This window comes from Leptodactylus fuscus, chromosome 1 (assembly GCF_031893055.1).
Source record: "Leptodactylus fuscus isolate aLepFus1 chromosome 1, aLepFus1.hap2, whole genome shotgun sequence".
Lineage (NCBI taxonomy): Eukaryota > Metazoa > Chordata > Amphibia > Anura > Leptodactylidae > Leptodactylus > Leptodactylus fuscus.
The window spans coordinates 72161970-72187208 of NC_134265.1; the positions used below are offsets into that span (position 1 = coordinate 72161970).

At 40.7% G+C, this 25239-nt stretch overlaps 1 protein-coding gene across 1 annotated transcript in view; it reads right to left on the bottom strand.

Moving 5' to 3' along the window:
- Nucleotides 1-475: 475 nt before the first annotated feature.
- PJA2 (praja ring finger ubiquitin ligase 2) overlaps nt 476-25239 on the bottom strand; it is a 29608-nt gene continuing 4844 nt past the window's right edge. Inside the window, exons 2-9 of the mRNA XM_075272248.1 lie at nt 20817-21017; nt 14386-15412; nt 13625-13801; nt 8848-9033; nt 7477-7588; nt 6765-6879; nt 2765-2886; nt 476-1174 (exon numbers count right to left, since the gene is read on the bottom strand). Coding sequence (XP_075128349.1) covers nt 1049-1174; nt 2765-2886; nt 6765-6879; nt 7477-7588; nt 8848-9033; nt 13625-13801; nt 14386-15412; nt 20817-21015 — 2064 coding nt within the window. The 5' untranslated portion in view covers nt 21016-21017 and the 3' untranslated portion in view covers nt 476-1048. The remainder of the gene's footprint in view (nt 1175-2764; nt 2887-6764; nt 6880-7476; nt 7589-8847; nt 9034-13624; nt 13802-14385; nt 15413-20816; nt 21018-25239) is intronic.

The following is a 25239-nucleotide window of genomic DNA, read 5'->3' on the forward strand; positions in this document are numbered from 1 at the left end:
CCGCGCGGGCTCAGCTGCGCGGCTTCCGCCCCCGGCAGCTCCCTCCTATGTCGGCTCATTCATTTGAGCCGACAGCGGAGGGGAAAGCCGCGACCACGATGGCTCACCGCGTCTCTCTCCGTGTCAAAACCCGCGCGGGCAGTTCACGTGTGAACTGACCCTAAAGATTTAATTAAGCTATTATGAATAAGACAAGTAAATTATATCAACTAAGGAAGAAAATGAGCCATCAACTTCAACAGGCTTAAAAACCCTTTAATATAAATTAAGATCTGCTTAAAAATCTCGTTTGGCACCCACAGCCATTAAACTGTCACTCAGTCACACTTGTTTTGGGATTTTGACACAAAGTCTGAACATACACCTACACAATAACATCAACCATGTAGGCAAGCTTTTCATGCCTCGAGTTGTTCCCACCAGAGACCTAGGAATGTGCATTCTGTTTATATCCAGAAATAAATGACACTTTCAGAATGTTTCAATATGCCTTTTATTTCAGTGGAACCAATTGTGTAAACTATAGTCGTTCTCTATAGTTGTTCTTCACATTTGATGCAAACATGAAAGACCAGTTACAAAAGTGGCACAGCTGCAACCTTTTCACTATCGGAGGCCATAGAGGACAGAACACTTTGCACAGAGTTTGTGGCCCCTTACGTGGAAAGGATGTAAACATAACAGAAAATGTAAGATTTAGTAGCTTCATTCAGTAAAGGTCTAACTGCACTGCAGTTGTGAAAACACAAAAATGTGTTGTGCCAAAAACAAAAAAAAGTAAAGCGTGCTGAACACAAACTTAAGTAGCATTTAGCGATATCTTTGCTTGCAATTTTCCCAATATAACTCAACAATCTAGCTATATACATAATGTTGCTTACAAAGTCTAGTCAATCTAAACTAATAAATATTAGACTTATGCATATAATCTTCCAAGTGTAAGTGGGTCACTGTGTACTAGCATGTTCTTACAATAGAATTTACAAGAAAAACAAAATAGAGCATTTGGTTAGAATGAGATTTTTTTTTTTTTTTTTTTTTTTTTTATTTATCGGGTTCCCGCTGCATTGTGAATTGATGGAGGGCTATCATGGTCCGATAGGAAGGAAGTGGCTGCAGTAACTTCAGGAAGCAGAGATGTTAGGACGTGACGGCACACAGGGCATGTTCCAGACTGGAAAGATGAAGTGAATATGTGGTTATTTTTAAAGGCAATCTTTGCAGTCTTCATTTATTTGATGTCATTGTAGCTTAATGGGGTTTTCAAGGCAGAAATAACGAGCATTATGATAAGTTAGGTCTGACATCCAAAAGCCCAAATGATCAATGGAAACCAGTAGCTATGGTGCTGTTAAAACACAGTTCACAAAACTGGAAGCAGAAAATGCTGGCCACTGTGTAGTGGGAGTTAGTGGTTACTGCAGCTTAGCATCCACTGATCTGAATGAGAACCAAGCTGCTGTGATCACTAACTCTCACTACACAGTGGACTGACCGGTCTGGTTTCATACACATAGTAGACTGGGGGACCAGCAATCAGAAGATTGTCCCCTATCCTGTCAATAGGGTAGGTGCTTAATTAGTGAGAGACCCCAAGTATTAAAACACTGAGAAAATAATATTTCTAGTGAAATACTAAAAATTTAAAAGGGTCTGTCTAGTGATAAAACCGCTCACTACTGCGGCAATGAATACTGCCTGGATTAGAGGGAGAAGAAACCTTCACTATAACTGAAGAGGAGGTCACCCACATGTTTAGCCATTTTATTTTTCTAACCACTTCCGGACCGCCCATAGACTATATATACGTCCGGGAAGTGGTTGTCTAGTTCTGCCTGTACGTCCCGCAGAACACAGCAGCTGCACGAGATCGTGTAGCTGCTTTCACTAGGAGCCGGCTGTAACTTCAGCCGGAGCTCCCAGAGAGAAGACAGGGCAGATTTATTACCTCCCCTGCCTTCTCGATCGCTGTGTATACAGCCCTCAATGAGCGCTGTATACACGGCTATGGACGCAGCCATAAATCAGCTGCCCTCTGACCCAGCAGACACGTGATCCGCCGGGCTCAGTGTCCTGCCAGAGCTGCTGGGTCCTACAGGACTCAGATCAGCTCTATAAGGTGTGTATACAGTGTGCAGGAGTCTGTATTCCTCCTGTAACTGAGGTTAAATGTACCAGCCCCAGTTATAGGAGAAATCAGCCTCAAGTACAAAAAAAAAAAAAAAAAAAGTGATCAGATGTCCCCAAAGGTCTCTTATCACCTTATGGGGACACAATCTGGAAAAAAAAATAAAAGTTTTTAAAAAATGTAAATAAAATAAAAAATAAATAATACGCTAATAAAACGCCGTTATTAAAGGTTATACCCCCGCCCCCGACAACACCATACAAAATAAAAATTACCGTAACCGAGAGGAAAAACTATTTTATAAAGTTTTTCAGTGACACCTTGGTTTTCAATTTATAATTTTTTTTAAATTTAATAACACAGACACAATTTCCCTCCTATTTTGTTTATATTTTCCTGGATATAAAAAAAATTTAACACACATTTGAAAATAAAAACAACAAAAATAAAGCCCTATGTGTCCCCGAAAAAAGATGCAAAAATTAGTTGACTAAGACATACGAGAAAAATTTTACAGACCTCAAAACCGCACATACATAATAAACCTAAAATGTGTCTGGTCCTGGACCACAAATTGTCCCGTACTGAAGTGGTTAACTTTCTACTACTTGATATTTACTTAGAACATATACTTACTTTTTGTAACCACAATGTGACACAAGGTTTATGGAAGAGGTGGTGACAAGGAAGCTCTGTTAAGATTTCATCTTTGATATACTCGCTACAGCATATGGCACAGCACTGCTCTTGACCTACAACTGAAAGAAATGAAAAAAGACAAAAAAAAAAAAAAAAAAAAAAAAGTGTAACTCTCCTTTTTATATTTTTTAGTCTACTGGAAAAGACACAAACAGCTGCAGGTGCTACACCGAGTGAAAAAACCCTTCTGACACGTCTTTCTTCGAGATATGACTGAGGGAATGATTTAGCCTCCTTCTCCCATTCCCCAATCCACAGAGGTCTGTGTGAGAGCTGGAAATGAACGCATTGTAAACAGTTTGAGTGAAGATAAGGAGGAGAACAACTTATTAAGTGGAGAAGGAAACCAATTTCTTTAATAAGTTATATTAAAAATATATTGTGGGGAAGTTAGCTCGGTAGAAGCAGTGGTGCAGACCCAAACAGTCAAGATTGGCACACAAAACAGGCAGCAAGCTGGTTTAATTAGAAAAACAAACAAAGAAAATAAATAAATCGTGACTTCAGGCACAGCCTTAACATAGAGAAAAAAAAAAACAACAAAAAAAAAACACAACAACAAATAAATACCTGCTCGGCTCAGATGACACTAGGTAAACAGAACGGATAACCTAGCTATATGTGCAACTTACTATCAGCCACACAACGTGCCACGCGGGTTGCAGAATGCCTCTGGAAGAAAAGCCACTCCCAGGAGGACTTCCTCAGTTACAAAGAGGCCTTACCTCCGCAAAGCAGGTCTACTTCACCACAATCATATCTGCACTCTCTCGCAATCCCAAACAGCTATTCACCACCTTCAACTCCCTCCTCCTGTGTCCCCTCCGACATCACTTATCTCAGCTGACGACTTTGCCTCCTACTTCAAAACTAAAATCGACACCATCAGAGACAGTCTCACCCTACTCCCCCGACAACCCCTCTGCCCAACTGCTCCTCATCCCTGACGAAAAACTCTCCTCTCTAAATTCCACCTCACCTCCTGCGCACTTGACCCGATCCAGTCACATCTCTTCCCCAAACTCACTGAAGTCATTACTCCAGCCCTAACCCATCTCTTCAACCTATCCCTAGCCAATGGATTCTTCCCTTCTGCCTTCAAACACGCCACAGTCACACCTATAATTAAGGAGCCGTCCCTCGACCCGTCCTCTCCAGCCAACTATCGTCCCATCTAACTGCTCCCGTACGCCTCAAAACTGCTTGAGCAACATGTCCACTCCGAACTCTCCTCCTATCTCTCATCCAACCTGCTCTTTGACATACTACAGTCAGGCTTCAGACCCCAGCACTCCACTGAAACTGCCATGAACTGAAGGTTCTGCAGTCTTTTATGGGTCAGTAATGAGCCCAGGATCTACACCTGGGCTGAGGCCTACCCCAGATCTGCCCTGGACCACACACGCATCAGAAATGTGTCACATATAAGATACTCTGTGTGCATGCACCCTCAGAGAAGTGTAGTGCATAACAGCTTGGAGCAACGGAGCCGCCCTGGTGACATAAATGAGGTAAAAAAGGCATCCAGATGAGCCTGACCTAGCTAATGGTGTTACTGGCTTAACAAGCTTCACCCTGGTGAAAGACTCCTTTTAGGGTAAGTGCACATGGGGTTTTTTGGAAGCCACCTCAGACTCCGGATCAAAAAAAAATAAAAAAAATAAATAAAAACACCTCCAACGGCTAGCTGTGGCTGGATGCCGATACAGTGCACCGGCATCTAGTTGCGGTATTCCGCTCCGGATTAGGCCCAAATGAATGGTCCTAGTCAGGAGGGAGTGTCGCGCCACGGAATCCGCAGCAAGATAGGGCAGCTCGCTTTTTTTTTTTCTGCTGGAAGAAACCACTCGCAGAAAAAAGAAGTGAACGGCTCCCATTGATGTCAATGGGAAAAGTTTTTTGCGCCTGATTCTGAGGCAGATTCCGCGCCAAAATTCGGTCCAAAAAAAAACACTGTATGAACTTACCCTTAAAAAGGGTTGATAGGAACACAAATCTGATGATCCATACAGGCAACTATTTGATATCTTAGTTTGCATTTCCTTAAGCCTCTTATCTCACACAATACTTGTTCTTTTGAAAGAAAGCACACTCATATTAAACCATTTCTAAACAGCCTCTTATAAGACTGGCTTACTCACTGTGTAGAAGTGTATATAAGAAGGCAAGCACTGAACTAAATGTGCTCCACAAAAGGACTCTTCATAAACATTTACATTATTTCTTGTAAGTGTTGAATTAAAACACATGCAACATGGTGTGGAACAGAATATAAAAGAGAATAGTAACCTTTTTTCCTTATTTTGTAAATTAAAACGGTGTTCCTGCTAAAGAAACAGTCTAGTATCCACAAGATGGGAGGGGAGGGGGGGGGGGGGGGGATGAGAGGAAACAAAACAAAAAACAAACAAACACAAACACCATGCAGCCAATTACAGTTTGCAACATACTATCCCATTGTATGATAAAGTGTCAAGGGGATTACCTTAGATTTAACATCTCTGTACCAACCATAAGTGTTACCTGATCTGCTCCCACTAGTATTGGAAGCCATTGAAAATGTAGGCATATACACTCACCGGCCACTTTATTAGGTACACCTGTCCAACTGCTCGTTAACACTTAATTTCTAATCAACCAATCACATGGCGGCAACTCAGTGCATTTAGGCATGTAGACATGGTCAAGACAATCTCCTGCAGTTCAAACCGAGCATCAGTATGGGGAAGAAAGGTGATTTGAGTGCCTTTGTCCGTGGCATGGTTGTTGGTGCCAGAAGGGCTGGTCTGAGTATTTCAGAAACTGCTGATCTACTGGGATTTTCACGCACAACCATCTCTAGGGTTTACAGAGAATGGTCCGAAAAAGAAAAAACATCCAGTGAGCGGCAGTTCTGTGGGCGGAAATGCGTTGTTGATGCCAGAGGTCAGAGGAGAATGGCCAGACTGGTTCGAGCTGATAGAAAGGCAACAGTGACTCAAATAGCCACCCGTTACAACCAAGGTAGCCAGAAGAGCATCTCTGAACGCACAGTACGTCGAACTTTGAGGCAGATGGGCTACAGCAGCAGAAGACCACACCGGGTGCCACTCCTTTCAGCTAAGAACAGGAAACTGAGGCTACAATTTGCACAAGCTCATCGAAATTGGACAATTGAAGATTGGAAAAACGTTGCCTGGTCTGATGAGTCTCGATTTCTGCTGCGACATTCGGATGGTAGGGTCAGAATTTGGCGTCAACAACATGAAAGCATGGATCCATCCTGCCTTGTATCAACGGTTCAGGCTGGTGGTGGTGGTGTAATGGTGTGGGGAATATTTTCATGGCACTCTTTGGGCCCCTTGGTACCAATTGAGCATCGTTGCAACGCCAAAGCCTACCTGAGTATTGTTGCTGACCATGTCCATCCCTTTATGACCACAATGTACCCAACATCTGATGGCTACTTTCAGCAGGATAATGCGCCATGTCATAAAGCTGGAATCATCTCAGACTGGTTTCTTGAACATGACAATGAGTTCACTGTACTCCAATGGCCTCCACAGTCACCAGATCTCAATCCAATAGAGCATCTTTGGGATGTGGTGGAACGGGAGATTCGCATCATGGATGTGCAGCCGACAAATCTGCGGCAACTGTGTGATGCCATCATGTCAATATGGACCAAAATCTCTGAGGAATGCTTCCAGCACCTTGTTGAATCTATGCCACAAAGAATTGAGGCAGTTCTGAAGGCAAAAGGGGGTCCAATCCGTTACTAGCATGGTGTACCTAATAAAGTGGCCGGTGAGTGTATTACTAGGGTGTCATAATGTAATTCCACATTATATTAAAGGGACTCCAAAAAAGATGAAGCTTTTATTATAGAAATGCCATATGCCGATTTCCTAACCCAAGCCAAAGCTTCTAAATGATAAGTTCATGCATAGTATCTTACCATTGTGTTCATCCGTGACAATAATTTGTGGGAGACACTCAATGCTTTCCTTTGTGGCTGGAGGGTGGGCCTGCTCTACGTCTACTGCGAGAGACTCCAAGTGTGCCAAAGCAGTCTATGGAGACAAAGGACATCCAGTCAATAACAGTATATTCAACATCATCCGGTAATGTGTCATGTAGTGTCATTTCTAAAAGTGATCAGAGGCAAGACAACAGCATGGACAGTAATAATCCGCACTACACTGATGGTGACGTAAAGCAATGATTTACAGCCAGTGGAAAAATCCTGGACATGGTGAGAGGTATTTTAATTTCCAAAAGTAAAACCAAGCTTTTAAGAAATGGTGTCCTCCAGTCAAAATAAAGAAAAACTCTCCCCCTGCTTCCATTTCAACACTGCTCAATACAGACAAAAGACACGTCGGTATGGACAACATCGTGATCATCTTCCCATATACAGCAATACAATATTTTTACTAAGATGCATGCAATTTTAGGACTTCATGCTTCAATAATAGAAACTCTCGCAGTTGCCCTCCCCCTAGTACACACTATGATATAAATATTTCCCATACCAATTTTTAATTGCATAGGTTTATGTGGGCAAGGGCTTCTATATGATAATGTGGCATATGGTCTACCAGAAAGCTTACTTTAGATTAAGTGTCACATGATAAAATTCAATACAAAATGACAATTCTAAATCGTACCTCCATAGCCTGTGCAAGTCTCTCTTCCAGAGCCATGTAAGTAAGAAATTGAGTATCCATGTAAGACATAGCTTGAGCTACACCAATGCCATCACCAAAGTCATCCAGCAATCTGAGGAGTAAAGTAACCACCAAAAAGAGTTATACTTAAGGAGGTTGTCTAGGAAGAGTGAAACATGGCTGATTTCTTTCACAAACAGTATCCCCTTGGTCACAGGTTACGTGCGTTATTTCAGTTTAATCTCATTTCCTGCAATGTAACAATCCATGGACAGGTGTGAAACTTTTTTTTTTTTTTTTTTTTTTTTTTATCTTAATCTTGGACAGTCCTTCTAAATATCTTTCCTGTTATGCAGCTAACCAGTAAACAAATAAGTATAGCTCGCTCTGTAGGTTTAGCAGTTCATACAGCTCGACTATATGTGTGAGACTGAATACAGTTCCATAAATGAGGTATATCAGTGTTTCCATCTTGTGTTCAGGAAATTTTGAAAGCAAGAATAAAGCAGGGATGTCCTGCAAAAATACCAGAGCTCTAAAAGAAACCTGAGAGAAGACTTAAAGGGGTATTCCCATAACTCTTGTTCTGCAGCCTGCAGGCTCTGTGCTCTCTTCACTTCCTGGTTTTCTCAGCACATTGGTTGGTGGGGTTTCACTTGCTCTGCTATGTTTGCAGTCAGTAATGAGGGATTGGTTGTAAATGCATTACCACAGTATGAAGCTGATGTGGAAACTGATGTAGCAGAGCTGGATTTGAGTCAGCTTGCATTACATACAGAGGTAATGGACTCCTTATCTCAGCCAAACTCAATTAAACCGGTTAATAGGTGGAAAAGCTGAAGATGGATAGCACAGTAATCCCGAAGCTCTCACCTCCCCCATCTGAAGAGCTCCATTGCTTGTCAGACATACACAGCTCAGAGCTGCTCCTGTGCACTCAGCCCCTCCCTCCCCCCTGAGAGCAGGCAGCTAGGTCACTTGGGAACTGAGCAGATAAGCCCAGTGGCCATAGAAATGCAGTGTCAACAATGAAGTGAATAAATTAAGATAGCGGCCAAACAAAGCACTTTTGATAAAGCAATGTATTTAGGACATGTCTTAAATCCACACAACCTAGCAGTATAGATAGGATGCTTTTTATGGGACAACCCCTTTAAGGCAACAGGGGCAGCCAGGATTTGCTGGCATCAGTTTCCAATCACAGATAGCAAAGTAATCATAACACTATTCTAATTAAAAGCCATGGCACTAATATGAATAAGGCCTTACCGGTTCATTAGATGAAAGTCAGCCATACAGAATTTTTATTTATATCCACAGCATACACTGTGCATTACACTTCTGACTCGATATATGGAACATATGACTTACCGCCATTCGACTTCCAAGTCTTCACTCATACTCGAATCATCTTCCAAATTATTATTTCCATCCAAAATAAAAAAGCCTGGAGGCAAATAGTGAGGCCCAATCTCATTTTCCTCATCAGTGCTGCTTTCAATGTCCTCACGATACTGTAGCCAAGGAATTTCACCATCTTCTAAGGAGTTTTGCTCCCTAAAAATAAATCACATTCAAAAATACCAGTTCAACAATGACCAAAGCTTTTCACCTGAATGTGATTAATGAAAATAAATATCCAGAAAATCATAATTTTCAAATCCCTGTACACTTAAGATACATCTGGTAGGTTAGCAAGAAGTAGAGGACAGAGACAATATGAAATGAACAGATTACAGTGTTTGTAGTTAAGAGATGAGCGAGTACTATTCAAAACTCCCCTTTCGAATAGCACGCACCCATAGGAATGAATGGACACAGCCGGCACGCAGGGGGTAAGCGGCCAGCCACTTCCATTCATTCCTATGGGTGCGTGCTATTCGAAATGGCCGTTTTGAGTAGTACTCGCTGATCTCTATATTGTAGTCTGTAACCATAGAAACACATAAGGTCTGTATGACCCTTATAACCCTGCACACAAAATAGTTTCTTAGATTTGGTATATGCGCTCTATTGTACTGCAGCTACTTTCCAGCTCAACAAATTCCCAAAGATTGCATATTAAAATATTGTTGCACACTTTGAGCAAAACTAAAATGTGGTGCGACAAGACCCTCTTCACAGCATAAACATAAGTCATTTTAATGCTTCTCTGCTCTAATGGTTTCTTATTCTTAGTAGGATTGTCCTCCTATATCCGACGGTCCCTGAGAAGGTTAGAAGGGTGAGAGTGATGGGTCAATAATTGAGAAGATTTGGGATTTTCTAGTTGAAACTAAAGCAAACCACAGACCAATATTTAAATAATGTACAATGGGCTCAACATGAATAAATAAATGTACATTTTGTTTGTTACGAAGTCAAAGGTACCGGACTTCTCAATTATTGCACATATGGGTAAGAAGTTATAGGCTAATGCAAAAATAAAGTAAAAAATCAAATAAAAAGGCTTTCCAAGATATAAAAACGGCTCCATTCCACTCTGGACTCTTAGGGCTAGTTCACTCTGGTGTGGGCAGAGCTACTAGGATTTAGACTCAACCTATAACTCCTAGGCAGCAGGCCCACTGCCTCGGGGCCTCGTTTGACGCAGACCTTTTCTTCACCCCTCATATTGAATCACTCGCACGTTCATGGCACCTCCACCTCAAAAACATCTCCAGAATACGTCCTTTCCTTACCAGAGATACACTAAAGACACTTGTTGTCTCTCTGATTCATTCTCGCCTTGATTACTGTAACTCCTTACTAATTGGTCTTCCCCTTACTAAACTCTCCCCTCTACAATCTATTCTGAATGCAGCGGCCAGGCTCATCTATCAGGCTAGACGCTACAGCGATGCCTCTGGTCAGTGCCAGTCATTACATTGGCTGCCTATTCAATATAGAATAAAATATAAAGTTATCACCCTCATCCACAAGGCTCTCCATAATGCCGCACCTCCCTACATTTCCTCCCTCATCTCTGTCTACCGCCCAACCCGTGTTCTCCGTTCACTCAATGACCTAACACTTACATCCTCTATTATCAGAACCTCCCACGCTCGTATACAAGACTTCTCCCGAGTTGCATCACTTCTCTGGAATGCTCTACCCCGGACAATCAGATTAACTCCCAATTTCTACAGTTTCAAACGCAAACTAAAGACGCATTTTTTTCAGACAGGCCTATCACAATTCCTAATGCAAACCCTTCCGTTCTTGATGCCTTTTCAGCCTAACATATTTGTCCATGCTCTATCCACATGTTAAAGGACACTACTAGTGACGGCCCATTAAGCTTTGTTTGTGTAATGGCTGCAACCTCTATTAAAAAATTGTCTGAACACTATATAAGCAATGCCGCCCCTCCTACCTCTTGTGTCACCCCCTCTACCTCATAGATTGTAAGCTCTTGTGAGCAGGGCCCTCAGTCCCATTGTGTGAAATGACGTTCTTTGTTTTGTATCTGTCTGTATCTGAACCCTACAAATTGTGCAGTGCTGCGGAATATGTTGGCGCTATATAAATAAAATTTATTATTATTATTAACCTTATCTGTAAATGTAACATACAAGTAGCTACAGGACCTTTGATGACATCACAGTCACGTGACCTCATGACAAGCCAATCAGAGAGCAGTAGCACTAAAAGGACCTCCCCAGGTCCTTCCAGTTTTCTGTGCTCCATGGACCCTGACTCGTGTATAAGCCGAGGAGTTTTTTCAGCATGAAAATGTGCTGAAAAAGTCGTCTTATACTCGAGTATATACGGTACTTTATGTGAGGGTTGCTTTCCTCCATGCTGAAAAATCTAAATACTTGAACAGTTATTTGTTTATAGCCAGGAGGTTGCGCTACATTTTTTTTCTGTAAGAGTAAAAATACTGTTATAATTTAAGGAATGCAAAGTTTGCAGCAATGGAAAGAAGTTCTATCCAGACTTAATAATGCATAGAGGTTGCTATGTAAGCAGGGAAACCATTACTATAAGCTTTTAGATGCATAAGTAGGGTTTTTACAATGTTCTGAGCACTAATAAAGACTGGTCGCTTAGATTGTTTGTGTCGGCATGCTTAAGGCAATTCTAAATGTCAATAATTTTTTAAATGTTATAATATCTTTATAAAAATCTAAAAATTTGAAAAATGCAAACAGTTCTTTTACTTCCCATATCCTGACACCTGTAACTTTAATGTTTCTGTGTAGAGAGCTGAGAGCTGTGTAAGGTACTCTGTAGGGATGGGTAGATGTAGCTTTTATTTATACCATTTTAGGTAACGTCTGATGTTTTGGAATACAAATGGTGATTCAGGTATGCTGATCTTGTTTTCTGCTACAGAGTCCACCATATGGAATAAATATTTTTGGAATCTTTAGAAATATGGCATTTTTGCATGTGGGGATGGCTAATGTGTTTATTATTTTAGGTCCCACAAGGGCTAGAACCTGCGATGACTGCAGGTACCATAGACAGTAATATCACTGTTGGGGCTCAGGTGCTGGTTCCAGCACATATGGCTTTTTCATACACAAGGTAGACTATCTAATCAGTGGGGAAATGACCACCAGTTCTGGCAGCCTCTAGGCAGGAGCGGTGCTACAACCACATCTATTGTATAGTGATGTGTCCCAGATTTGCAGCGCTGCCCTTATTACTTGAACAGGAGAAACCTACACATTCTCCCAATCCACTGTAGTAGCTTCTGGAACAACTATGGTGTTGGACCCCCACAGATCAGACACTGATATGATGATCTATCCATAAGAGGTTATCAAATATGAACAAAACAAAAAAAATTAACATTTGGGGCAGGTATCCCTTTAAAGTGTACAGTTCTGTGTCCAAAAAAAATAAAAAATAAAGTGTCTACTAAACTATACTGAAAAGTTAGAGCTGGAAATGAGCAGGCAGAGATTCACTTACAAGCTCATTGTCTGACAAAGAAAATTGTAAATTAGCTTTAAAATGTTCTCAGCTCTTTACTGATTGCAATTCTGAGTCATTGCAGAGCAGAATCACATCAATCTAATCTAAGTACATGGGGGTATTAAACCTGAAATAAAACATCCTTTCTTCCAGGGAATAATACTACTATCCATCTTCTACAGTCTTGTTTGATAATCCGTCACAGAAACAAACAATGTGACAATGAAGATTTACTAATGCATTGATGTCTTTTAGGGCAGGACTACAGAAAATTATTATTTGGGGACTATACTGTATGAGAGTCTAACCAAAACATAAACCCAACTACACCCCGCCAAGGGTGCAGAGCACAGAGGAGGGCGGTCTTCATAAATCTCCCCCACTATGTCTATTACTAAACATCACATTGGTAGCACAGATGTTGTTTGTTACTTTAAAAAAATAAATAAAGGAGCTGGCTGACTCACTAAAATCGAGGATTTTCAAGTGTTTTTGAAGCTGCTTTTGGAGCTTTTATTTGTGCAGAACAGCCTCAAAATACCTCTAAAGGCAGCAGTTTGAACGCACCTTTAGCCCCCATGCACATGACAGTGTGCTGGCTGAGTTTTCTTATGGCCCCATTCACATGAATGCATATCATGGGTCTGCATGGGGAAGGGGGGGGTTGTTGTCAGCCCAAAGGCAAAATTCAGGAAAGGTCCTATTCCTGTCTATTTTGTGGCCTGGGCGCTCACTAATGAAACATTAGTAGAGGCCTGTAGAGATCATGGCCGGCATACAGATATGATCCATGTGCTGTCCAAGCCGTTTTCTCGCAGACCTGTATATGTACACTCAAGGCCACTATGACACATTAAATGTAGGGATGAACATATTCTGTCTCGAAATAATGTCTACATTAGGCAAAACTATCTTTATATTAATATCTCTTTATATATACCGTAGGTCCTACCAAATGACAGATTTATGTTTATAGCCACCTTTATTCTTGGCTATTAACATGATGGTTAAATGGGGGTTTAAAAAGAGAATGGGGGGGGGGGGGGTCGTCAGCCCAACGGTAAAATTCAGGAAAGATCCTATTCCTGTCTATTTTATGTGTGTGTGTGTGTGTGTGTGTAAAACAATTACACTCTATTTACTGTAGGATATTGCAAGAAGCTCAAGTGTAAGAGATATGATGAAACCAACAAATGCTTAGACAATGGGTTTAGACCACGAGAAAAGAAGGGACACTTACTCAACCTGGAAGCAAAACTCTGAATTTTCATCTTCTAGACTGCTGCTATTGCTGAGGACCTCGTGCTCTTCCTTTCCAGGTAAAGTCTCCCAGCTCTCGTCACTAGAAGAATGCTCTTTGTCACGAGAGAAATATCCGGGTAAACATGTGGACCATTCCCCATCACTGCAATAGGAGCTGAAAGAAAGTTTTACAAAGCCTTTAAACTTTGACAAACCAGGTGTTATCACTGTTTCTTTTCAATAACCTATACAATGGACACTACCGGCCACCTGGAAACTATAACATAGCTCTATTCACTTGAGTAGTGATGCAGTTCCCAGCATGGTGGATGGCCAGGAAAAAAGCCAAATGGGATCAAAGTTTTTAAGGACTGGTGGGGTCTCCAATATCCAAATCCCCCAATCATACAGTTATTGCATATCTTAGAGATATTTCACTAAATTATCAGGTGGGAATACAGTTTCAAATGAGAATGAGTCTTAACAAGTGTGGGCACTCTCATAAGGATGACCACTTAACTTGAGGAGTTGTAATCGCACATGAATTACTGCCATACTTGGTGATGGAGTAGGCAGGTTCAGAAAGGACAAGGAAGTAGAGACTAGAAGGCACCTATCAAAGTTTCCACATAAGACTGGTGAGATAACTTATTTTTATTTTTTTAACCCTCTCAGATGTTTAGAAAGAGTAGTTCCCCATTTGACAACCCCTTTAAGTCTAAACTTTATAGTACAGTATATCTGGTATAGCAAACATACCTGTCATCATCCTTTGGGCACTCAGGAAGTTTCATCCCATAGACTTCAAAGTCATCCCAGAACGTATCATCTACCAAAGGCTTCTCATCTTGCAGAGTTATACAATCATCATTTCCTCCTTTCTTCCAGACATCCTCGAAGTTTGTGGGATTAGGTTCTTTACTGCTGTGAATCTTTCTATCCTTGCTGTTCTTTTGTACCTTGACCTGTGTTTCACGCATTCCTCTTTTAGAGGTTTTGGCCTCCTTTTTAGTTTCCTCGGACATTAATTGGTCTTTCTTGGAAGATGCTGCAGGAACCGGTTTTCGAATTTTCGGTCTGACAACGGGTTCATTTGTGAGGTCAGATTTATTTCTGCCTGTATTCATTTCATTGTGATCAGCCAAATGGCTCTTATCGGCCGGCTCAGACGCATCTTGCCTTTGCTGCATATCACACAGATTCACACTGTTAACCCCCATGGCTTCACCCTCTGACACAGAGCTTTCTAACAAACTCCATGGTGATGTGCACAGGTCTAGATTGGCATATTTGGCTAAAGAAGCAGACTTTACCTGAGATAAACTGTCTTTTGAGCATTTACTGTCAGAAATGTCTAACGCTCCAATACAAGGTTGTGTAGGGAGGTCTGGAAGCATACAGTTTACAGTTTTGCTGTGTTTTACAGTTTCTTCATTTACAAACTCATCATCATATATGCCAACGCTTTCCTCCCCTTCACTGCTGTCTGGCTCAAAAGAGTCAATATTCACAAATGAAATCACATTTTGAGGGGAGTGGTGGCGGTGATCCACTGAAGCATGCTTGACAAAGGGTCTTGTGCTTGTCGTGCAGTCAGTGGGATTATTTAATGTCTGACATCTTAGTACATGCTCTGACATTGGAGAAGGGGAAACAGCGTTTTGCTCAGCTTCAGTAAACACAGGCAAACTATCATTAGCCTCCAATGCTCTGCTATCTTCCATCAAATCAGCGGATAAAACATTACCAATGCCGAGGACTGATGACTCATGGATTTCCTTGGAAACTAAACAGAAAATTGTTGATATTATACTGAGAATCGGCACAAAGATGACATAAGTTTGTACACAGACAATCTGCATGGTTAACACAATGTTAGGAGAACGGTTAGAAAACCCCCAAAGTAGAAAAGTAATAGCATCGTTTTAAAGGCAACACTTTAGCACTCAACAGTAGAGATGAGCGAGTATATTCGATCAAATACGTCCGCCGCATAGTTCCTGGTGTAAAAAAGCGCCGGGGAAGGTAGAAGGGATATGGAATTTCTACTGCCCCACCCACCTTCCCTGGCGCTTTTTTTTTTTTTTTACACCAAGAACTATGCGGTGGAGGTACTCGATCGAATATACTCGCTCATCTCTACTCAACAGAAGTTCATGTATATACAGACTACACCCATCACTAGGATTATAATATCTGCCTTAACTGAAAAATCAATAACTAATTGGCTAAATCAGGCGAGTCAAACATGGTTAGATAAAATTCTATGCAGATCACTTTTTCTTTTTTTTTTAGTCAGGTCATATTCTTTACAGTAATCTGCTCCCCACTTAAGCAGCCAAGCCCCTATCTCTACACTCATACAGAGGTGGTTATTAGTATAGTACTTTCCTTACTGCCTCCCAATCACACTCTTCTCCAGTTCAGACGCATTTCTGGGATTTCTCATGTGCGTCTGCAGAAGGAAAGAGTGGGAGGGGCCAGGAAGCATAGGAATATACTACACTGTAGACCGCAGGCAAGTTTCGGCACTGGTTGGGAGGTCTTGTTCCTGGTTTTGTGATCAAGTTGCTTTTTTTTTTTTTTTTTTTTTTTAACAAAACACCCCCACCACATATGGATTGGCAGATACGGCAAGAACTAACTGAATCCCACCCCTGCCCATGGGCCAGATAAGACATCTTCCTACCACATTCAGTTTGCAGGCTGAAAAAAGTTTTTTTTTTTTTTTTTGACATTTTTTAAATTTCTGGTGCAAATTTTGCAGGAATAAAAACAAACTATGCAATCCTGGTGGTAGGTAATCATGGTAGTGACCATACAACATGGTTGTTCATTTAGCCGACAGCATTTCTTCTCAAGCCTCCAAAATCCACTTGCACACTGGAAAGCTGAACAACGCACAACCATATAACCCTTTGCACAATAATCTAGACTCCTATGAGTCGCTTTTCCACAATTCTGAGATGTAAAATTTCAGATAATTACAATTGTAACCTAATGTTACCACAAAATGGTAATACATGTACTGATCTGTTAAACTTTACAGTGTAGCGCTTTAATTTGTTTGGGTCACCATTATGCTTGTAGTCTAGAATATTGAGCAGAGAGATAAATGGCTGGGCTGTCTTTTCCTGTAAGTCAGGGGAACTTTTGAACCTGATAAGTATTGTATATGTGCTCTTATAAAGATATATTTACTTGATGAATCCACTTGAGTATTTCTCTGTCTAGCACCATATATACAATTTATTTAAACATATCCTTTGGTGCCTTTGACAGCTACTGTATATTGTTTTTTTGACTTGCAGAATGGAATATACTCAATAGGCAGAGAAGGATAAACTGCTGGCATATACTGATCCATTGAGAACAATAGGATTGCAGGGTTGAAATAAAGAAGACTGACACTTGTTTTCCCTGACATCTGCTACTGAGGGAGAGTTGGGACATCCCCCATAGATATTAGGTGGTTACTCAGTCTCACTGAATTTAAGTTTTATCTATTTTCTCTTCAAAAGGGAGGCACAGATTTAAAGGGGGCTGTCCAGCTTCCTGGTCTTAGCGCAGGAAATGACTCTCACTCAGCAAATACTGACCCATAGCCATGATCTGAGGAAAAACTGGAATGGGAGCAATGGAGGACAGGTAGAGGCATCTATTGTCTCCCCCCCCCCCCCATTTGTTAAATGCCATTCTGTGCCCTTTTAACAAATAAATGGGGTAGCTTGACAATGTATTTAAGGGCTATATACAAATGATCCTCTATCTATGTGATTGTAGAAGAGGAGGGGTAGAGGGGTGACCTGCACTTATAACCACCAATTAATTAGCTTCAATGGGATTATAGGGATGGCGATCTCCATAATCTCATAGAAATGACCACGGCTCTCCTGTTGAGGGTCCCAGCAATCGGACCTCCTGTACCTGAAGCTTGTATGTTCTCCCTACGTTTGTGTGAGTTTCCTTCCATGCTCCAAAGACTGTTAGCCCTACAGTGTTGACAATATCCGTTATACGGTTTGCAATGTGTTGGCGCTCTAAAAGGAAGCAAAATGATCTGATCTAACCTGAGTCTATGGAAGGGAAGAAAAAAAAAAACAAAACAAAAAAAACCTTGTTATGCAAGTGGTAAAGGCTTCTCACAGGATCCTCCCTTTGGACTTATTCAAAGACCCATGAAATCCATTAGACTAATTCGCTCCTAAATAAAATCTCCTAAACGTCAGCAAAAATGGAACACAGACAAAGATGATTTCAAGTTAAATGCGCTTCTTCTAACATACTGTGATATAACAGTGATGTGCTGTCACCAATTCTCTAGCAGTTAGTCATCATCTTACAGTGGACTGATAGTTGCAGGAACCATCTCTAAGCTTATAGTCTGTTACATGTGACGAGGCCGGACTTTCCTTTTTCGGGTGGGGACTAGTTTGTCATTTGCTTTCATGCTCCCAAAGTGTGGTAGCGTGATGCATATTTATTCTATACACAATATGAAAAGTAGCAATAAAGTAGTGTACCTGTCACTTAAGTTTAACGTTCCATATATTTATACAACAGCAGCCAAATAAAACCTGCTGTAGCTCCACACCTAAAAATATTTGTGAGTGGGAAGAACAGACAGGATCCTGCATTATTCACATGGGCTTACAATAAGCTGAGACAGTCATTTTAATGCCCTTGCAGCCTTTTGAACTGCAAGCTCCTATTCCCAGGTGAGTCGGTGTCAGCTAAGGTAAGTACTTGGCATCTGTAGATTTACAATCCTGTCGCCATCAGCAATTCTCAGCAGCAGAACCAAATCTAATATTTAAACAAAAGCGCATTTCCAAGTGTTACTTCCCCTTTGAAATGTATTAGATATTAAAAGCCGAGCACAGCTCTTTTTTGGGGAAACCGTACATGGCATGAAATGGATTGACAATACTTATGAGCTTTCAGTCTGAAGAGTACTAATATAATCTGGTTGATGGCAGAGAGCAGGGAGTTCTGCAGCTATTGAGGACTCTCAGGGAGAAATCATCTTAGCCACTAGTCTTTCATCTGGATGGAAACATGAATATAATCTTCTACATGTTCACTTTCATCATAAAGCAGCTGTGAAAAATGAATTAATAAAAAAATAAAATAAATGAAAACCTCCACCTACCCAAGTTTGAAGGGCTGTAATTAAACACAAGTACGTGCGCTGCGGACTGTGCATTAGAGATTTCTGTCTCCAAATACAACAAATTTTCAGGGAGGGTTTACACATCACAGCTTGTGGAATAGACATCAGCAATAACTATACTAGCACACCAATGCAAGAACGGTCCTACTTCTATCATCATAACCACAAAGACCGTAACACAGACAAAGAAAAGTCAGGGTAACAGAGCAAACAAGAAACTCTGATATGTAAAAGTGCTTATTTGGCCATCAGCTATTCCTCCTGACCCCCCCCCCCCCATATACATTTCAATAATGCACAATGCATGTGTTATTGTGGCGGCAGCTTCCTCTGGAGAACAAAAGGATCAGGCATTGAAACCCGAGGCCTCCTGTATATGGCCAATCACAGTCCAAAAAAAAAAAAAAAAAAATCTTGACTGTATATTGCCTACATTTCCCAGCCTGAATCTGATCCATCATAGTGATCTATGTCTCCATTGTCCTATACTTTATATAGTATGGGACAGCAGAGCTTCAGAGAGACAAGGAATCCAAGCATTACACAGTAGATTGCAGTGATACATGGAGTCCGGGTACCCAGACCAGATTCAGTCGGTAAATGTGAGCAACGTATTTGCTGGACAGTTTTTGGTCCTGTTTAGGGGGCCTAACATTTCAATTCCTTGCTTCCCCAGGCGAGTTGGGTGATCCCTATATGCATATGATACCTAGACAGTGTTGCTGAACATCAGTGCGTTTAGCAGACTTTACTGTGATGTGTAGGAGTATCTTTAACAATCCCTTATGTTTATATACTATAGACAGAGGGTTTTAATACAAATCAGAAAGTAGTTAGACAGTGAACAACCAGTCACTGCACACCACGGAGGATAACAGCATATCTGCAGCAATATTCAGCACCAGTGTAGTGGATGGGATTTAAACAAATCCAATTTACACACACAAAAACAGAGTGCAGAGTGTCTCGGGCTGTGGTTTTACGCTTACAACAGGTTGAAAGGCAAAAGGTTAAAGACAGCACAATTACAGGTAAACCAGGTAATTTTGGCAGCTTATTCAGGACCACTGTGAACGGATACCCCGTAGGGGACCTGGTGCTTGTGGCCTTAAGGATTTTCTCAAGCTAGCAACCTTAGGATAGGTAATAGATGTCTGACTGATGGTGGTCAGACCACAAGAAATGGGGTCCTGTGCCTCCTATTTGAATGCAGCATCTGTGCTTGGTTATTTTTGATAGCAACAAAACCACAAATATAACCAGATTCACAGTTGTAGATAATTAAGAAACATTTCTGTAAATATAAATAATTAAAACTCTAACAGTTTTAAAGATTTTTTTTCTAATGTTCTCAGAGTGACAGAGGTCTGTTCTGTAGATTGGTTGCCAACAGAGAGAACAATGAATGCAGGAACGTTCTACGGTCTGGTACTTGCCAGACACGATTTCCATATTCAAGCTGGATTTTCTTTTCCTACATGTGGTGTGCCTGCCTGACAACCTGTACACTAGGAAAGCATGGCTAAGTTTCTGACAAGTTCCAAACCATAGCAAGTTCCGGCATTCATGGTCGTATCCATCGGCAACCAATCAAAACTGCAGACTGTTATTGCTAAATAGAGAAAAGCTTTACAACTCTGAAAATGTTTTAATTATTTATATTTGCAGAAATGTTTAACTTTTAAATTCTAATTTTCATAATAATAATAAAAAAAAAAAAAGTCTAAAGATAAAATAATCTAAATATGGTTATGTTTGTGGGAAAACCCTTTGAAACAGAGACCTAGTGACTGTGGCAGTGCCAGTGGGTGGACCCCACAAAAAAAAACAAAAACAAAAAAAAAAAACACACAACTCGCCAACTATCCTTTGGATGGGCAATAAGTTATCATCTTAAAAAGACTCAATTACTGTAAGATGTAATAAAATGTCACAATTATCAATAAAGGAACCGAAGAACGATTGGTATATTCAACAACCAGCACAGAGCACAAACAAATAATAACATATCACACACTTAGGTCCTTCTCCATCTGAACACTGTCCAACTCCAGCCCTTCGCTTTCTCTCCTCTGATGAGTTGAAGTTCGATGTGGACTTTCCAGGGCTGGTCGAAAGCTGATATATGCATGTCTTCTTCCATATCTCCTCCCTGTGATTGTCTGATAGCCACCTGATGGTTTAGGCCAGGCAGGTTTACAAGATTCCTGACCCATCCCTGCAAAGAAATCACTAAATTATCAAGAAAGTCTGTAAGTAAAGCTAAACAAATGCTAAGGCTAAGTTCACATCAGTTTATTTTCAGTCCATTCATCTGATCAGTCACATGACCACAGCAACAACCTAAAAAACTAATAGAAGACAGAACATAAAGACAAAATTGTACTTACCATCTCAGGAAGTAAAATAAGATGGAAAAATAAATAAATAAATACCCCCCCCCTCCAACTTTCATTCTTATTTATTATAGAGTGAATGATCATGGATGTAGACACGTACATTTTAACGCATTGGTGTGCCAAGTGCAAAGGTTTCATAAATAGGACACCCCCTTTTACACCACTTGGAAATGCCTGGCCCACAAAAGTTAAAATGTCCTCACATAGTATAAACCTTCTTTAGTGGTCCCATACAATATAATGCCCATCCGTGGCCCATTACACATTAACCAGTCCCAACCCCCTGATGGCCACTTAGACATTATATTATGATGTCCCCCCACAGTTCCATATCTTCCTCCCGTTGCCCATGATGCCACCACATTGAGCATTCTTATCCAAGGATAACTGGAGCAGAGACAGAAGCCGAGTGGTGAAGCAGGGAGTGGAAGGCTTTCTGCTTCACCATTGTACTCTGTGCCGAAGGACACACATAGGTTGGGAGTGTGGACAGTGGAACAGCGGTCCTGCTGTCCCAAGAGGGCCCACATACTGCACTGTTTGCCCCATGGTTAAAGCAGCCCTGGATGCAGACAGAATATGCCCCATCATTATAGTGGCTTTTCAGTCTGTTAGTCTGATCCTATGACATATAGTAATGGAATGGAATTAAGCTGATGTGACCTTAGCCTAATAGGATTATATGAATTTTTCTTGATAGTTCTGTAGTCCTTGTGGGGTGATCTGGCTTTCACAAAGTGTTACATTTTATTTTTGTTTTTAAATAAAAGGGATTGAAATGCAGACATGACTTGAGGACTACCTGATTCACATACTAAGTGGAACTCTTTAGAACCTTCTCTTTATAGAAGCAGGACAGCTTTGGCTTTTTGCAGTGAGCCCTTAGTTTAATAAGGCCAAAGCTTCTGATAATTTTCCATTATGTTATTTAAAAGTTCAAAACCTATATTTACCAAGGCATTCTTGTGGTAAAGCACACCTGGCTGCTCTTCTGTGTCGGTTTTACTAAATCGATGTATTCCCCATAAAATAATCTTAGAGGAATGTTGCACCAGATGTCTAAGAAGTGATGCTGTATTATTCCTCCTAGAAATTAGGAATACATTGACAACTGTTACCAGCTGGGGACGTGTCCCTAAAGCTTTACACTGTCCTACCAGTGCTGGAAAAACCAGACAAGAGAACAAATAGCATTTCCCTTGTATCACCTCCTGCTCCCCCCACTCCCCCTCTATGAATTTACTGGCAGAACACAGTAATATGAAAAGATGCTCCAGAATTGTCACTAAAAACAGACATTTCAAGAGGACAGGACTCCTTTAAATGGAGGATCAGTTTATTAGTTAGGATCCTTTTTTGCAAAGTGGTTCTCGTGCCTCTATACAACGAAAAATTTCAGAGTAGCCGTCTACAGAGTGGCAATTTCTCATTACCGTTTATGTCTGAGCAATACCATGTATGTTTAGAAGAAGAGCTGGGCAGAACCGCCACACGGCCATCAACAATAAGTCATCTAATACAAAACCACGCTGGCTTGTATGTACATGCAGTATTGGAAGACGTCTAAAGATACCCAGCAGCCACAAAAACAGTCACATAAGTAATTACCAATAAAACTTAGCAGTTCTGTAGACGTCTCTCTCAAAACCACCAAAAACTGGGCTTGGCAGCCACACAACCCTTAAAGAGGATCCAACTATCACAGATATGCCAGTACCGGAGCATCTTTTAGGTATCGGCATTGTGACAGTCTCCTCTCAGAAGTGAATGGATAAATGTATAGATACTTCACAGCAGACACAAGTATTTACTAAAACAGACATATATGGGGAGAACAAATAGGTGCTTTTTACAGCCACTATGGTTCTGAGGAGGTTTCAGCCAACAAAAAAAAAAAAAAAAAAAAAAAAAAAGGCAGAAAATGAAAAAACGGACATTAAAAAGTAGAATAAGGGTTCACAGACTATGGAAATAAATCTGAGATCTTAGTAAGTAACAAAAGGCAGCATGAAACAAGGACTCTGTGAATCATGTCCATAACCATCAGTCCAGCATGGGCGAGGATCAGGCTTGGCTTGGCGATGTAACACATTTGGAGCTAAAGGCGATATAAATGCTGGTGAACATAAACTAATGACACATCAAGCAACGCCCCATAGAAAACATTCAGGGAAAAAGAAAAAAAAACAAAAACAACCCAGACTAAAACATATTGTAAAGTAAAATACCGAGCACAGGTACAAAGCTGTGAAGATGAGAGTGTCACAGAAGAGAAAACAGCTGCTGGTGTTCTCACAACAATGGACCGGCCACCGAGACCCCACACTTCAACTCTACTGAATGTGTCTAGAATTACCTAAATCATGAGGAAAAAAAAAAATAAAAAAAAAAAATAAAATAAAAATACCCAAGATCTAAGATAGAGCTCGCCAGCTGTCCAGCATGGAAAACATCCCTATAGACTGCTTTGAAAACCTGAAACCAAGTCTTCAGAAAAGAACAGACGCTGTCATAAATGCAAATAAGGGCTCACATAATACAAAAACAAAGCGGACAGAATATTACACTGATGCCAGTTACCAAATATTGTAAAAAAATTTTTTTCCTTTGTCACTTAGAAATGAGTACACATGTGTCAACAAAATTAGCATATTCTTCAAATCAAGTTTTGATGTGAAACCTATTTAAAAATAAAATCATTTTAAGTTTTTCATTTTCCATGTCACTATAAAATTAAAATTATGATAATCTATATTCCTATATAGCTTCACTCTCTTTACTAAAGCCAGCCTTGCACATAACTAATTCTGTAGGGATCACAACACATCGGATAACTAGAGAAGTTCACACCTCTGCAAATAACAACCATAGTGTCCCATCATTGCACCCACTAAAAACTATAGATGATGTCACAGCTTATCTAGTCCCGCTCCTTGCAGAGAACATCTAGAAAACTCTTGCATTAGACCTCAATGAGTCCGCTCCAGACTATTGCTGTCTATGGCAATGACTATATTGTAACAACACAGAGGAGACGCTAATGCCCGAAGGCAGCCCCATAATCATATACAATATTATTAATAATTTAAAAAAAAAAAATATATATTGATACACAGAAAATAGACAAAGATCACAAATTTTTTTTTTTTATCTATCTCACTGTCTTCTTATAAGAAAAACAAAACAAAAACCCTCAATAAAAAAAAAAAAAAAAAAAAAAGTGTGATACATCCCTTTTAAAGAGTAAAGGTCACCTTGCATTACATGACTGAGTTAGAAAATACTTATATTTCCAGTGATCCATCGATTCTACGCCATCATTTCTCTTATATCTTTATATTGTCCCATTTCTCTACTACTGTCCCCTAGAAATTCATGAAAAATTGACACATGGGTGTTACCCTTTAAGGAGAGCAGTGTCCTGCACTGTCTAGACCAGGGATCCTCAAACTACGGCCTGCAGGCCACATGCGCCCCCCCCCCAGTACATTTTTTCCAGCCCGCTGGCAGGAGTACACCTATAATGAAGCTCCTAGGTCCTCTCTGCTGGTACCCTCGCAGTCGCCCGGATCGCTCACTAATGGGGAATCCAGTACAGGATTCTCTGTTAGTGAGTGTAAAGGATCACCCCGCCTTGCCAAACCGCTTGTCACATCTGCGGTCACCCCTCTTACTTTTACTGTCCACTCTCACTCTGAGAGTGACCGGGTCTTATAGGCTAATAAGAAACGAGCTTTAGAAATTTTATATATTTATTAACCTCACGTGGGTCGGCACTAGCCACAAACATACAAAGTGCCATATATCAGCAGAAGCCAAGCAAATACAGTCACAAAAGTATGGTACAGTACAATAAAAAAAATGAGATTAAAGGGGCTCTATCACATAGCCTTTAGAAATGCTACTTCACACTTACCTTTAGTATGTAGATTGCCTCAGTGGTTTCTGAATAAGTCCGTTTTTATTCATATGCTAATGAGCTTCCAGCCAGCACAGGAAGTTCCCAGCAGCCTCCTCTCTCCTATGTGTGAGGCAAACAGG